The 16,534-nt window shown below is 56.3% G+C and overlaps 1 protein-coding gene across 3 annotated transcripts in view; it reads left to right on the top strand.

The window, feature by feature from the left end:
- Window positions 1–223: 223 nt before the first annotated feature.
- SCARB1 (scavenger receptor class B member 1) overlaps window positions 224–16,534 on the top strand; it is a 72,217-nt gene continuing 55,906 nt past the window's right edge. For 2 of the 3 annotated variants that reach the window (XM_025889642.2, XM_025889641.2), the window contains exon 1: window positions 225–510. In XM_025889642.2, the coding sequence (XP_025745427.1) occupies window positions 385–510 (126 nt within the window). In that variant the 5' untranslated portion in view covers window positions 225–384. Of the gene's footprint in view, window positions 511–16,534 lie in introns of all 3 variants that reach the window. The other variant, XM_073881299.1, reaches the window with a different exon arrangement.

Below are 16,534 nucleotides of genomic sequence, written 5' to 3'. Positions count from 1 at the left end.
GCGGAAACGGAAGCGAGGGCGTGGGGCCCAAGACTACCCCCGTGGGGCGTGTCCTCCGGACCGTCCGATCCGCGCCCCGCCCCCGCCCCGCCCCAAACCCCGCCCCCGCCCCGCGCAGCCCCCACCCCCCGCCCCCGCCCGGCCGCTCCCGCCCGAATCCTGGTGCCCAGGGCGTCCCGGGGGCGGTCCGGCCGCGCCGGCGATGGCGCATAAAACCGCCGGCCACCTGCCCGGCCGCTCCTCCGTGCGCCGCGGTCCGGGCCCCGCCGTGCCGCTGAGGCCCGCGTCCCCAGAGTCGCCGCCTGTGTCGCCTGTGTCCCGGTCCCCGTCCCCCCGCAGGCGCGGAGCCGCGCGAGCGCCGGGCGGGAGCCAGGGCGCGCAGACATGGGCAGCCGCGCCAGAGCGCGCCGGGCGGCCGCCGTGCTGGGCTTCACTGGGCTGCTGTGCGCGGTGCTGGGAGCCGTCATGATCGTGGTGGTGCCCACGCTCATCAAGCAGCAGGTCCTCAAGGTGGGTGAGGGGCGCCGGCCGGGGCCCGCGCGCGGCTGGGGCTGGAGGGCGCCGGGCGCCGAGGAGGGCGCGCAGCCAGAGGGCGGGCCAGCCGGAGCCGGGATCGGCGCCCTGGGTCAGGGTCCCGGAGCACCCGGAGTCCAGAGCGCATCGCGAGGGGCAGCTGGCCGCCTCCGCAGTACCCTCCCCGACCCAGGCCGAGGTTGGGGGCGAAGGGGGCATCTAAGGGCTTCCCTGGAGCGGCAGGCCCAGGGTTGGGGGAGGCCTGAATGAGAGACCTCACCGTCAGGAGTCTGGCGCCGAGGGTGAGCACGTTATGGTGCTACTCTCGCGCCTCTTGACTACAGCAGCCTGAGGCCGTATCTACTAAAATTAGGGCTGCACTTTGCCTGTTTCCTGTGAGCCCAGGACGACAGGAACCTTGCATTCATGTGCTTCTGTGAGACTCACATGGGTGCCCGAGCCTCGGTAGTAGGGTGCTCAGCAGAGCACTCTGCTGTCGAGAATCTCCCCGTAGAAGGCCCTTCGCTGAGGCCCAGGGCTCCGTCCTCCCCCCAACATTGCCTTCCTGATGCAGATTGGAAATGATAAGCCGCTTTCTCCTTAGATTCACACAGAGGCAGGCACAAGCCCAAGGCTGCCCAAGCAGAGGGCTTTCCTCCAGTCGTAACCTTACGCATGATTGCCCTTTCACCGTGGAGACGAATTAGCTGGCCTCAGACCATCAGACTCTGCCCTGGGTGTCTGGACAGCCTGTTTAAATGAGCTGGAGTTAAGGAAGGTCGGAGACACTGCAGAGGGTCACACCCTTTCAGAGCTTGGAAGCCAGAGACGGCACCAGCAGTGTGGGGAGGGGAAACTGAGGCTTGCCTTGCCCAGACACTGAACAAGCACTGATAAAGATGGGGATAATGTCACTTGCCCGTTGACTTCTCTTTTCCCCTTAGCCTGCTTCTTTAGGTGGGTTTCTTAAGAATGGGACTTGTCCACGTTTCATGTCTGTGCCCTGGCCCGGTGCAGGATGCCTGGGAATGAATGAATCACTGGAGGAATGAAGGCTACAATCTGCTTACACCTCTCGCTGCCCCTTCTTGGGACCTGGCTGTCTTTAAACATGGTGCAACGGCTGGCTTTTCTCAAGGTCTCTGGGAGTTATATTGGCCACACTCTTTTTGTTTGTTTGTTTTCAAATCTTGTCCCAGTAAGTCCTGTAGTCTGATTCCAAGGAGGTTCTGGCTGATGGTGACCCTGAGCCCTGAGTTCCTCTTGGTGGTTTTTTTTTTTTTTTTGGCCTCTGGGGATGGCAGGAAAAACTTGTGTGGGGTCACCTCAGAGCCTTCGAACTGCTTTGTTCTCTCCCACGGTGGCCGAGGGGTCACACTTTTCAGAATAGCTGTGAGAGCTTTATCTCAGTGAGAGCCCACGATGTTGTGGTTTCTGTGAGGTGTGCCTCCTGCAGACACTGTCATCCAGGTGGTATAAACATGGGGCGCCATCATGACCCTGTGCAAAGAGCCTCTTGCTTTGGAGGTGTGAGGGTGGGTGGGGTTTATAGTTGAAGAATCTCAGCCCCATCATTCTTGGACCAACTTCAGGGTGGTTTCTTTTTTTTTTTTTTTTTTTTTTTATTTTTTTTTTTAAGAGGGGGAGGGAGAGGGCATGAGCGGGGCTAAGGAAGGAGAAGCAGACTCTCCCGCTGAGCAGGGGGCCCGATGCGGGGCTCGATCCCAGGACCTACGGATCATGACCTGAGCCGAAGGCAGACGCTTAACTGACTGAGCCAGCCAGGCGCCCCCAGGGTGATTTCTTTCTGGGGATGTTGGTCAGTTCCGTGCATATCGGTTCATGCGTGGGCACCTCTTAATTCCCCACTGTGACTCCGGGCTTCCAGAGCGGAGAGTGCCGTCACCCTCAGTTGTCCTGGAGCTAGAATTTCCAGGCTTCGAGTTGAGCAAGAGCCACCTAGCATCCCCTGTGAATCTCCCAAAGATGATTGGTTTGGGTCCTAGTGGCGTGAAGGCAGGAAGGCAAGCCCGGCCCACGACAGCTGCTTCTTGGGCAGCCCAGGCTGAGCCCCGGCCAAGTCCCTTCCCGTGGAAGAAGGATGTCTGTGTTCAGGGGACCAAGTGGGTGGGACACCAAGAAGGGGAGGGACTGCCTGCCGGTGTTTTCTTTGGCTGCACGTGTCCATGTGCAACTTGAATGGGAAGCCTTGTGCTTTGCTTTCTATTTTTTTATGCTTTTTGGTTAACTAAAGAGTCTGCCTATAAAAGACATGAATTCTTGCTTGCAAAAAAAAAAAAAATTCAAACGGAGGGAAAAAAGTTCCCTCCATTTTATTCCCTTCCTCAGATAATAGCACCATTGTTGGCATGTATGTATCTTTCTAGAGCTTTATCGGTGCATACATCGTGAGCACGTGTTTATACACATTACTACATATTTTTTGCATATACTGAACTATACTACGTATAAATATTCTGCAGTTTGCTTTTCAGTTCACAGATAGCTCTTGAAAATGTTTCCATGTCACAACAAATAAAGAGATGATTATTTTTTTTTCACCGCTGCCTGGTATTCCTTTAAATGTCTATCCCCTTAATTATTTCCCGGTTTCTCTACTGACTGGTAATTTTCTCTGTCTCAAGCAACCGAACTGTGAGTGCCCTGGTACATACATACCCCTCCGCGTACATGTTTGTTTGTTTGTTTGTTTTTAAAGATTTTATTTTTTTTGACAGAGAGAGACACAGCGAGAGCGGGAACACAAGCAGGGGGAGCGGGAGAGGGAGAAGCAGCCTTCCCGCTGAGCAGGGAGCCCGACGCGGGGCTCGATCCCAGGACCCTGGGACCATGACCTGAGCTGAAGGCGGACGCTTAACGACTGAGCCACCCAGGCGCCCCTCTCCGCGTACATGTTATGAATACTCGCACAGGGTAGATTTCCAGACTAGAAATATCTAGACCACAAAGCATGTTTAGTTTGAATTTTGACAGTTACCGCCAAATTGCCTTTCTGAAAATCTCTAGCATTTATACCTCTGCCAAGAGTATGAAAGTCCCACTTCCCCCACTTGTCTGCATCATTGGAGATTATGTTTTCTTATGAGCATTTTGTTGTTGTTGTTAATCTGATGGGTTTGATTTACATTTCTCAGGCTGCTGAGGGGGTTGAGTAGGGATGTGATGCATTTTGAAACCTGTGTCAGCTTCCGGAGCCCAGGGCTGCAGAGCTGGCTCTGCCCTTTGCTAGGTGGGGACCTCACGCCACTCACTTCACCTCTGAGGCAGGCTTTCTTTCTGCAGCTCTGAGACGGGTCAGATGTAGTTTGCCTGCCGGCAAGATTAGAAAGTACAAAGGTGATTACATGGGTGTGCAAATACTTTGGACATGCCTCGTTTCTTGTGTGACTCTGACCACAGCCTTGAGAAATAGGTTGAGGTGGTGCTTTTGTTCCCTCTTACCAGTAAGGAAACTGAGGCATATCAAAGGTCCTCAGCTTGCTGGGGGAGGTTACACAGCTTGAGGCAGTGGTGGGTCAGAGCCACAGTCCTGAGCAGGGTCTACGCGGCAGTAGGGGCGTAGGAAATAAAGTGGGAGCCCTTCATCCAATGGATTTCTAGGCAAAAGTTAGAAAGAAGGGACTCAATGTGTATGTTTTAGCACAGATAGTTGGCAAAATATAGAAGTCATTGGAAAAAAGCTCAGGTCACAAAACAATAACCTGTATTTTCAATGGGCGACTATTCGTGCGCATAAAATCAGAAAAGTGCGGGGAAGGCTACACGTTGGACTGACAAGAGCGCTCACTCTCGGGGGGGAAGGGCGAGGGTCGGGCTGTGGCCGAGGGGAACATACTTTACCTGTAATGCTGCTGCTTTTTTTGGTATGTACGTACGTACGTACGTATGTATGTATTTATTTACTTATTTGCGAGAGAGACAGAGCACAAGCAGGGGGAGCCGCTGAGGGAGAGGGAGAAGCAGGCTCCGCTCCCTGCCGAGCAGGGAGCCTGGCGCAGGACTCGATGGTTCTACCCCAGGGCCCAGGGATCGTGACCTGAGCCGAAGGCAGACGCTTCACCGACGGAGCCACCCAGGCGCCCCTACATTTTTTTTTTTTTAAGCAAAGAGAATATTCATGTGTTATGTGTTTAATTAAAAATTAGTAAGGAATCGGTAGCTTTCCCCAGAGAATGGCCCGTTGCACTAGACGCACCAGCCGTGGGAGGTGCACAGCGGAGGAACCCTGTGGACTGAGGTTGCTGGGAGGGACCCAGGGAAAGAAGTGAGACTCGTTCCCTCTACTTTCCCTTAGTGGGTGGGAGCGGACAAGAGGCTGCAGCCGGAATGCGCTAAGGAGTGCGATCGTGACTTACCGTGGGCCAGGCGGTGTCAGAGCAACTTTGTGAATGCCATCTTGTTTAGTCCTGGGAGAATTCTGTGACACTTCTCATTATCGTCATCAACCATTAGGGAAACAGAAGCTTTGGAGAGTAATTTGCCCCAGGTAACCTTCCTGGGGTGTGTGTGTGTGTGTGTGTGTGTGAGAGAGAGAGAGAGAGAGAGAGAGAGAGAGAATATCCTGGAAGAGGATGCCAGGAGAATGGGGACTCTTGTATCTAACTGTCTAGAACCGAGCCTGGCACGCATGGCCCTCTATGTTTGAATGGATAAGGAATGCTCGGTCCAGGTCCCTGGCGGTACATTTCCAAGTTACCAGGTGTTTCTGGTCCAACAGGGAAGGCCCAGCGGTAGGAGGGGCCCCTGGCTGCAGCCGGGCCACAGGGAAGGGGCTCGTCTGCTGGGCCCCCATGGGCTGATGGGCCTCTAAGCCTCCTCCACACCCAGGAGGGGGGCTGAGTCCCTTCTGCGGTCTCTAAGTTGGTTTTCTGGTTGGAATCAGCCTCAGTTGCTTTATCCACTAATTTTCTCAGCTGCTGAAGTCTTCCCTAACTTGTGTTGCCATCTCAATAAATGACACCTCGATTTGCTCCCCCAAGTGTAGCGGTGAAGATCTTGGGTCATCCTTGATATGGTCTATCAGCAAGTCCTGTCAGCTTTATCTTCAAAGCACATCCAGATCTCAACCCCTTCTCAACATCATGACGGCCTTCTCTGTCTACTGCTTGGACTGGTGCAGTAGTCTCACCTCTGGTCTCCATAGACAGCCAGAGGGATCCTGATAAAACACTCGTCAGACCTTGTGCCCCCTCAGCGGACAACCCTTCGAGATTCCCTGTGTTACTGTTGAGTGAGTATCGAGGTCCTTTCAGTGGCCTGAAGGCCCCCACAATCTGGCCCTCCTTCCCTTTCTTACATCACCGTCTCTTGGCCTCCCTGCTTACCTGCCACACTATCTCCTGATGTCCTTGAGCCTGCCTAGCCTGGTCCTACCACAGAGTCTCTGGCTTGCATTCCCCTCTGTCTGGAAGGCTCACCCCCAGATAACCTGTGTAGCTTGCCCGTCATGTCCCTAAAAGTAGTCTCCGTCAGGTTATATGTTTATTTGTGCGGCCTCTTTCTCCCTCCTGAGCCTGGACGTCTGCTGGGGGAGGGGCTGCATTGTCCCTCTCACTACAGTGTCCCCAAGGGCCAGAACGGCTCTTGCATTCGTGGTCGGATGTCGGAACAGACAGGTGGTCAGGGTTTTGAGGTCGGGCTGTTTCCTTACCCTCTCTCCCCCAACAAGACCCGGACTCAGACTCTGTTTTGCTCCCTCTCCCCCTCCCCCCCCCCCCCCCCCCCCCGCCGTGCCCCCCCTCCCTTCAAGACCCCCCCAGAGAGCCTCAGGAATGTCCTGCCCTACCCCTGGGTGGCTTTGTGCCCTCTGGCAAGTCTCCTTGGGCCCATCAGTTAAAAGGTGGGGGTTGATGACAGATAAACGTTAATGAGCACTTCTTATTGGCCAGACACCATTCTAAGTGTCTTACATGTATTAAGTCATATCGTTTAGCATCCAGATAGCTCCTGTTGCCTCTCTTTTACCCAGGGACCCAAAGCGCAGTGCCTTGAAGTCACTCGCCCCAGGTCACACGGCTGCCGAGGCAGGACCAGGATTTCCATCCAGGGAGCCTGCCGCCCTGCCCTCCCTGCTCTCTGGGTTTCTGAGTGGCTCGGGTTAACATTTGGCAGCAGGGCAGGCCCTTCCTGTATTCTCTGTTTGGGTTGACCTCCCCTTCTGCTTTCCCTGCATGACCAGCGGGCAGCGGGCTCCACAGGGCTTTCTCCTCATAATCACCTCCCCCAAACTGCTAGTCCAGAGCGCCTCCTGGATACATCCCTTCCAGGGCCATCTGGCCGACCCGGGGGGTGTTCTAGAATCATAGATGCCGAGGGAAGCGGCTAAGGGCGGTCTCAGCAGCCTCCGGGGTGGGCCCTTGCCTCTTCCGCGGGGTCAGCTTGGCCAGCCCCGCTCCCGAAGTTCTGGGGAGCCCCGGGGTCACAGCCTGACCTCTCCTGAGCCCCAGACAGTGGTGGTGGGGGGGTGTCTCCTGCAGGCCTCCTGCATCTGGCCGCGTGGGGCAAGGCTGTGGAACTGATCAGCGCTGGCGGGTGGGAGGCGCTCGGTCCTGGGGCGGGGGGGTTGGGATCGCAGGTGCGTGCCCACTCTGTGTTGTTTTGCTTCCTCTTTCCCAAAGGAGAGCCTCCTAGTCCCCCCTGCACCCGGGAGGCCGCTTCATCTCACTCCATGGTGACAGCTGGAAACCATGGGCTATTTTTAGTGTCCCTGAGTCGCGTTTAGTTTTGTTTTCCTCTCTGGTTTCATGAGGGTGCGTGTGTGCACATGCGAATGTTGATGCGTGCACGCGTGTGCCGATTACGCACACGCCACTGGCAACACACGAACTCATGTTGGCATGTGCACATGCATGCGTGCGGCTGCGTGCCGGAGCACATGCACGCGTGTGTCGATGTGTGTTAACGGGGAGCACGGGGCCCTGTGTTGGCATACACATGGACATGTGTCGGCATGTGTACACGTGGGTTGATCTGCACCCACATGTGGCATGGTACATGTGGTCCTCACGTGTTGGCACACATGCGTATATCTGTGGGCTCACACGCACAAGTGCTGATGTGTGCACACATGTTGGCACACACAGGCACACATGGTGTGCATGGTCACATATGTGGGCATGCGTGTGCACCCATGCTAGTGCATGCCTCTGCGTGTCGGGGTGTGTTAGTACGTGACATGCTCCATCACCATCTGGCCTTTGCTGGCCTGGCACCAGGGGTGTATTCCATGTGCCCGGCTCTTCCCGTTCCGCGAAGCGTGCCCGGTCCCTTCCTGGAATGACTAATGCTTGCCGTGCCTCTGCTCAGTGATTCAACATGATTAGCTAGAACTCAATTAAGCTCAATTACCTGGAATCACCTTGTGCCGGCCTTCCTCTAGCAGCAAATGATACGAAGTAAGTCGCGCACTGGTGTCAGACACTTGGGGAAGTTTCCCGTGGGCATGGCCTGGCCGCAGTGGAGACCCGGCACAGGCCCATGTGCTCCTTTGTCATCTGCGGGTCATGCTGGTTGCTGGCGCCCAGAAGGGTGATCCTGTGCCCTTGGTTGGCAGCAGAGAGGTTCCTGGCTCATCAGCCACCCCACACCCCCCAGGGCTGGTTTCCGCCATGACGTGATGCAGGCAGACTCCTGGTTCGCGAGCTGAGAGCCAGAGGACTTGGTGGAGGAGCGTTGGGCCCCTGCCCTTCTCCATGAAGAAAGATCTAGTAACTTCGACCCCATAAACACATTTACTATGCAGAGAACTCGATTGTGAGCCTCGGCCAAAAATAAAAAAACAAAAGGAGACATTCTTTTATGTACCTCATTTCCCTCCCCCTTGTCAAAGGTGACCTTGGCCTCCACTGGCCCTGGGAGTGACTGGCAGGAGCAGAAATGCAAAGAGAAGCAAAACAGCACAAAACAGTCTATTCTTGGCTTTGGAGCTTTATAGTGCTCAGCAGCTGCGATCGCAGGGCGTCCGGGGTGATTCTGATCCTGATTTGAAGCTGCTTGGTCTGCCCAGAACTTCCCAGAACCCAAGCCCGAGGCTCTGGCTGTTGGTTCCTTGCCTCCTTCCCCTCCCCCCCCCCCCCCGCCCCGTGTCTTCCTGTTCACCGACAGCCTCATGCCGGGGATGGGGAAGGAACAGGAGTGGCCTGACCCTTGTGTGCTTCCTGGCATTTTGGGTGAAGTTCCTTCCACCTTTTCTGGAAGCTCCTAGAAGGACTCTTGAGACATTTTAAATGTCTGTTCTCTTGGTTTTCCTCCTACCTTCCTGGCTGGCTGCTCTTTGTCTCCTGTGTTGGTGCCCCCTTATCTCCCTGACCCCTTGCCTGTTGGCGAGTCCCGGGGCTCAGGCCTTGGACATCCTTTCTGGGTCACGCATTCCCTGGGTGGGCTCAGCCAGCCTCTAGCAGTAAGTGGCATCTTTGTCCTGGCTACTCCCAAATTGATATCGCAGACCCAGACCTTTCTCCTGAATTCCAGCCTCCGGCGTCCAGGGGCCAGCTCCGTATCTCAGTTTGGGTGGTGGAAGGCTGCTTGCACGACCCTGGCCCGTGCCCGGCTCCTCTCGCCACCCCCGGACCCCGTTCCCTCTGGCCGTATTCCTGTCTCTTGCGTCTAGCTGCCCAGGCAGAAAGGCCTGGACCCGGCCTTGGTTCTCGTCTCTCCTTCTCACTTCCCACACTGGACCATCAGGATGTTTCTGGCTCCCTCTTCCCAGTATATCCAGAATCCTACCGCTTCCTGCCACACCTGTGGCTACCACCCGGGTCCACGGGGCCGTCGGCTCTCACCTGGCTTCCCGAGGGCCTCCCTGCGTCCACCTTGGCTCCCTGGCTGGGTTTTCTCCACGCAGAGCAGCCAAAGGGGGGACCTGTGACATTTGCGGTCAGATCACCATCCTCCTCTGTTCAAAAGCCCCGCGGTGGGCCTGCCCCAGCCCCTCCTCAGAGTCAAAGCTGCATCCTATGTTGGCTCTGGAGGCTTGCACCATCTGCCCCTCACCCCTTTCTGCCCTCCCCTTCACCTTGACCTTGCACACCAGCCTTCTGGCCGTTCCTGAGACATGCCGGCACCCTCCAGCTTAGCTCTTCCCTCTGCCTGCAACTCTTCCCCTGGTGTGCGTGACATGCTCTCCCCCCTTCTTTAGGGCTTGGTTCAGATCTCAGGTGCTCTTGGAGGCCTGCCCTGACCTCCCTTGTTTGAATTTGCCAGCCCCCTCCCCATTCCCCCTGGGCTCCGACCCCTCCTTACCCTGCTGTTTCTTCGGTAGCCCTGTCTCCCTGTGAGATACTATGTAATACACCTGTGCACTGTGTTTATTGTTTGTTGTCTCTTTCTCCCCGTGAGGATGTGGGGCCCATGAGGGCAGGGACCTTGGTTTTGTTTGTTGCTGTGTCCCAAGCACCTGGAATGATGCCTAGCACATAATCGTGGGTTCTCAAATATTTATTGAATGGATGTTTAGAAGACAAGGGTGGCTTCATGGGGAGGTTTGTGACTAGTGATGTGTTGTGGTCCTGCGCGGGGACGAGGGGCTGGCTTCCCTCCCCTGCATGGGTCCCCACTGCGGACCGCTTTCCAGCTTCCTCACCGTCCTGTGTGCTCCTGTGCCCTCTTGCTTGCCACCCTTCTGGCACTTCTCTCTGCCGCAGCCGGAATGCTCTTTAGAAAATGCAAGTTGGATCGTTTCACTACCCTGATGAAAAGCTTCTTGCATGAGGTAGGAAGCCTGCCTGCCCCCACAGCCTGTAAGTCCCTTCTTCACGGCCCCTGCCTGCTTCCATTCTCAGAGCTCTTACCCTGTTCCAGCCCCACAGGCCTTCCTTTTCCTGCAGTGCACCGGGGTTCTTTCCGGTTCTGGCCTTTGCATGTGCTGTTCCTGCTCCGCAGAAGGCTTTTCCCCCTCTGGCTCTTATGCTTGGTTCCTCCTCTTTTATGTTTTAGTTCTAATGTGACCTCTTGAAGAAGATACCCCCTGACCACCAACCCTCCCCCTGAACCCCACTCCCACTGTCTACCCCATCTGTGTTATAACCACCCCATTTTACTCCCTCCCAGTGACTGGGTGTGTCCCCCAGCTAGGCGTCGCTGTCTCTGGATGGACCCCTTTTCCATCCCGACATGACTTACAAAGATGTCATCAGGGCTGTCTGTAAGCGGTGGGTAAAGAAACAGTGCCTGTCCTGGCGGAGGGGGGCCGGGGGAGACGTGGAGGCTGGTCTGGAGTCCCTTCCTTCTGCCTCATGGAGGGAGCAGGGATCCTCACAGCAGGTATGGGGCCCCAGCCGGCAGGCCGCTTGCATGGGGGAGGGGTGTGTTTCCCTTCTTGCTGCATTTAGGCCGAGGTTCAGCATTAAAGTGGAGTCGCTTATGTGCCATCTCTTGTCTCTACCAGCAGAGACTTAGTGAGGCTGGTGGGGGAGACTGCGGTCCACTCTGCCTGTGGTTTTACTCTCTATGGGTCGTGGAGGTGACTCACCCATGTAAAATCATTTCCCTGCACCCAGTGAACCACCTGTCGCCTGGGTCCCCGTCAGCCTGGAGAGTGGTGGTGGTGGTGATGGTGGTGGTGGTGATTTTTCGTGGCCCTGCTTTTCTTCCTGTGGGTCCTGAATGCAATCTTGGAATTAAAGATTCATTTTTTAGGTATGTCGGCTTCCGTATCATTCACTGGCATCTCTGTCTGGGGCTCAGAAAACAAATGGCCATCTGCACTCTGTGGGGGAGAGACTGGTTGCTTTGAAGTTCCCCAGAGGTCTCCAAAGGGAACCTTGTGGAGGGACCTTTAAGGGTAATTGGAGAATTTTCCTAGTGGCTGGGAAAAGTTGTGCTGGGAACGTTCGTTGGCTCTGATTGGCTGGGCTTGTGTTACACGCTCCTCCCTGAGCCAATCACCGAACTTGAGAAATGGACTGCTGTGATTGGTCAAAGTTGGATCACATGCCCGTCCCTGGAGCTGGGGAAGGAGTTTGCTTTTTCCCGAACCACGGGGAGTTAGGTGGGTGGGGTGGTGCCCTAAATGAGAAGGAGGTGGGGTAGGGGGTAGGGGGGAATGAGGGTGTTAGCAGAAAGAGGAAAAGGTGACAGGCAGCAAAAATGGTGGAAGGGCCCTTTGCCCCAGAAGAGCTTCCCCTCTTCACCTCGTTGCCTCAGTGACTGGCAGTTCCAGTGTTAGAGATTATTTTGTTTGGCTTCATCAAAGGTCTCTTCAGGAGGTGGTAGCTTTGAGCTAATTGTTTTTATCAGGGAAGGTTTCACAATCTCTCAGATCGTTAGATCTGGAACTTGGGTTTTCCTCAGTCCCTTTTTTAATTTTTCCTATGGGGAAAACAAAACCCAGAGGGAACAGAGATTTACATGAGGGCCCAGAGCAAATTAGCAGTGAGTGCTGGAAGGGCAGATTGTCCCAGGTGAGTAGAGGAAGTGGAGTGCTGGGTGGAGGCCAGATGGGCCAGGGGAGCAGGGCTTGGAAGAGGCTGAACAGTTCCAAGAGCAAGTCGTTAACTAGTGTCCTCTATCCCGGTCTGCTCCACATCCTGGCAGCAGGATTGGGAGGAGGTGTTTTTTAATAAACTGGGAAAGATGTCAGAGCTGGAGTGTGCCAGAGTTCAGGCTTTGTCTGCCCCTGGTGGGAGGCTCCCCTGGGTATGTGCTGGAGGGGAGGTGAGGGAGGGAGGGACGAGCCGGAGACCCTGTGGCCTTTATCACAGTCTGCCCAGGTACAGAGGGGAGACTTGATCTGGAATCCTTGGAGCCAGCAGGGGTATTCTGCAGTGCGGCTCAGCACACCTGTAAGCAGGAGTGCCCGGAGGAATGACTACCAGCCTGCTGGCCCTTGCCCCAAACCTTGGGACATTTCCTTTTTAAGCTAGGACAGTGCAGAGGTGTGTGTGGAAGGGGCCTGCCTAGAGAGCCAGGCCCTCGGGGCCCCTGGGAACATCCCTGACGGAGTGCCCTGCGTGCCTACATGGTCGCCTTCCGTCTGGGAGACAGGCATGGGGCAGAGTGGGATGTCGGGAGCTGGAAGGTGGTACCGAATGAGGGGGCGCAGCGTGTCGCCGTCAAGATTAGTCGTGAGTTCTCGAATCCCCAGGGTTCTCTCCAGCCCTTGGCCAGGGTCTTGGCATCCAGGAGATTAGGTGGACCCAAGAACATGGGCTTTGGAGCCAGACAGTCCGGGTTCAAATCCTGACTCTGCCACTTGCCAGCTGTGTGCCTTTGGGCCAGTGACTTAACCACTCTGTGCCGGACTCCTCGCTCTGGAAAATGGAATGTCCTCTCTAGGGCTCTTAAAACGTGGAGGAGTTGGCATACGTAAACCACTTAGGATGACAGCTCAGCAAGTGTCATGTAAGTGTTTGCTCTTGCCATTGTCTTAGCCTTATGGACACGGGCAGATAGAAGGATTGGCCTGCCTCAGTTTCCCCTAAGCGGGACCGTACTGGGCCCCCTTTCCTGCGTCTTGCTGTTCTCACTGCATTGTCGCTCTCTCCTCTAAGTCTTCCCAGCTCACATGTGGTGGCCTCACTGGTCTGTCCGGAGGCCTGGGAAGGCTCCACCGTGTGCATGTCCCAGCCGTTCCCACAAGGGACCATTCAGCCCCGTAAAACAACTGGACAGCAACCTCTGCGTTCTTTTCCCACCTGAGGTTTCTAGTTTGAAAAATTTTAGTTTGGAGAAATTGCCAGAACCGTGCGAGGGACTGGTGGGAGCCCTGTGCTCAGCGACGCTGACTGTTTGCGAGGGGACCGGGCCAGTTTTCTTGGCAGGCTGCCCCTCGATTTGGATCTGTCCCATTTCCTCGTGAGTGCACGTTTTCTTCTAACAGATTCCTACACAAAAGCCTCCTTGTGTGAATCGGATGGGAGGAGAGCTTCTGTGGCTCAGTTGGGGTGGGTAGTCTGGACTCCCCCAGCTTGGCAGCCCCACGCGCAGCAGGCCGGGACCCCAGGGGGGGGTCTGCACACACACCCCCCCCCCGGGACTGCAGGAGCCAGTGATTCCTTCCGTCCTTGCCCCTCTCGATCCTTCCTCCACCTGCATCACATTCTCCTTGCTCCGATTCCTCGCCCTCATGTGAGGCGCCAACCAAGGCCCGTGGATCCTTCCAGCCGCCTCTGCGCGCCTGGATTCCCCCTTCCCCTCCCTGCCGAAGCAGGACTGCCTGTGGGCTAGGCTGGGCCAGACACCCGCCTCCTCCTCTGGGCTGGAGAGCCCCGGGGGGGGGGGGAGGGGCGGCCCTGGGACGCCCGAGCGGCGGGTGGGGGCTCCCCTCTGTTCTGGGGCCTCCCGCCCATCCCTCTGAGCCCTGCAGCATCAGCCTGGCCCCTTCTGGCCTCTGGGCTGGCCGTGGAGGTCATGCTGGCCCTCCTCGGCCCTGAGCCCACTGCAGCCGGAATCCCCTGGCAGCGGCCAGAGACTCTCCAGCCCCGGGACTCTCTTCAACCGCCTGTTCCCAGGCTTCCTGGATTCCACCCACTGCAGCTTCCCGCTTCCTTGTTGCAACTCCGGAGTCTTTAGTTTCTCTCTGGGGTGAAATAGGATGCGCTTCAAGGGAAGTGCCTAAGACACGGCGGTGAAGTAGAGACCTCACACGAACACCTGTGTGATCACCCCCCGGAAGAAAAGCAGGACCCCGTGCTTTTGCAGGCAGAAGCCCCCGCAGAGGAGACGAGGCTCGTTCCCAGCCTGCCTGGCTTCCTGTTGCGTCCCCGATGCCCTGATGCCGAACTTTACTCGAATGCAGTCAGACTGCTGTGGTCTGAATGTCCGTTTTCCCAAAATTCATCTTTTGGCAAACTGAATGCCCAGGGTGATGGTATGAGGAGGCAGGGACTTTGGGAGGGGACTGGGTCAGGAGGGTGGGGCCCTTATAAAAGCATTCGAGCCCTCTTATTTAAGATTTTATTTATTTATTTGAGAGAGAGAGGGAGAGAGACAAGCAGACTCCGTGTGGAGTGCAGAGCCCGTCATGGGGCCTGATCCCACAACCCTGAGATCATGACCAGAGCTGAAATCACGAGTCGGAGGCTTAACTGACTGAGCCACCCAGGCGCCTCCCCCATGAGTGCCCTTTTCAAAGAGTCCCCAGAGAGTCCCTTTTCGCCATGTGAGGACACAGCAGAAAACCTATGACGACCCAGAAGAGAGCTCTCGCCTGACCGTGCGGGCACCTTGATCTCAGACTTCCAGCCTCCAGACAGTGAGAAATAAAGGCCTGTTGTTTATAAGCCGCCCTATCTTATTGATGGCATTTTGATCTCGCAGCCCTGATGGACTAGAAGAGGAATTGTTCCCCGGGGTGGGGTGCTGCTTTAACCACACCTACACCTGGGGAAGCGGCTTTGCACCCGGGTCATGGGCAGAGGCTGGGAGAGTGTGGGGTGCGAGCCGGAAGGAGCCCACGTTGCCCCGAGTGGACCATTAAAATCAGTCCCGGCGAGGGCTCAGAAGGAGGAGAGGGGGGCTGACGAGAGCCCCCGTCTTCTTAGAGGACACCCGGGTGGTCGGGAGCAGGGTGTGGTGGCCCGCGGATGTGAGGACCTGCTTGGAAACTGGAGAGGCCATCCTTGAGAGAACGTGCCCGAACTGTGTTTGCAGTCCGGGGTCTTGTGGCAGGTGGAGCTTGCAGGTGATGAAGTTGGACACCTGAGCCCGGGATGGAAGGTGTGGCTTGGCTTCTTCCTGTGCTCATAGTAAAACGCCAGCGGAGAGAGGCGACGTCCAGATTGTTCATCACGGGGAGGCAGAACTGAAACGTTGGAAACCTCCCAGCCTATCCAGCAATGGAGACAACGAGGAAGCCTGTTCAGAAGAGAAGGCCAAGGGTGTGGCCGATGACCGTTTGATAAAAGGATCTGTGTGGGTGTGAGCCAGACTTCATTCACCTCTGTAGGAAGACAGCCAGTTGGAACCGAAGAGGAAGGGCAGGGAGGGAGTGAGGGAAGGTGGCTGGAAATGTTCGATTTTATGGGACGGACCGTGGGGCCGTTCGGCCACCTGTGTGCTGTTCTTCACGACAAGGGCAGGACCCCAGGAATGATTCAGAGGCCATCGGGGGGATTATTTTCCAGCCCCGGGGTTTAGTGTGGTTTGCCCCGTTGGGTTTTGACCCGTTCTCCCTCCTTTCTCCTTTTGGGAAGGGAGTGTCGAACCTGGGCCAGTCCCACTGTGGTATTCCCGAAGCCCGTAACACTTTCGATCTCACAGGCTCCAGGCTGGGGCCTTGCTGGTACCCGATGTCGGTATCTAGATGAGGCTTTGGACTGGGACTTTCGGGTTAAGGACACGTGAGAAGGGTCTAGTGGGATTAGTGTCCCTTATAAAAGAGACCCCAGGGGGTCCCCATCGAGGGCACACTGAGAAGCCTGCCACCAGAAGGAGGGCTCTCCCCCGACCCCTCCAGCACCCCTTGTAAGGAATAAATGTTTGCCAGGACTAAGCCACTCTGTCTGTGGTACTTTGTTCCAGCAGCTCAGCCCAGACGGACTGGGGGACCCACGTATTCTCTGGTCTGCTTTCGCTTCTCGTTACATTTGTGAGATCCGGCCTTGGGGTTGCAAGAAGCCACACCCGGTTTTCACGATTGTGCAGTATTCCATGAGGCCATCTGGGTGTCTCCGGTTCACGATGGCTGGGGGTGTACACACCCACGTTCCCCGGGGGCCCACAGCCAGGGTAGGGCCGCTGGTCCCCCTGTGCATCTCCAGCCCTGCCCGGACGTGTCAGGCTCATTCCCAGAGTGGTTGCGCCAGCGCTCACGCCCCTCATTAAGTTTTTTATGTAATAATTTATGGAGGTGAAATTCACGTAGTGTACAATTAGTCATTTTAAAGTGATCAATTCAGTGCCCTTTCGTGCCTTCACAGTGTGGTGCCGCTGTTGCTTCCATGGGCTGCGGGGACAGTCCTGCCCCCCACAGTGACACCTGCTCCCCCTTAGCAGTCACTCCCCCCTCTGCCTTCCAGCCCCCGGCCCCCGCTGAGCGGCAGGCTGCTGTCCATGCCTGTGC

The sequence above is a fragment of the Callorhinus ursinus genome, unplaced genomic scaffold (assembly GCF_003265705.2).
Source record: "Callorhinus ursinus isolate GAN/ISIS: 27379988/994484 unplaced genomic scaffold, GSC_fseal_2.0 scaffold41, whole genome shotgun sequence".
NCBI lineage: Eukaryota > Metazoa > Chordata > Mammalia > Carnivora > Otariidae > Callorhinus > Callorhinus ursinus.
This window is presented reverse-complemented; position numbering and strand designations above follow the sequence as displayed.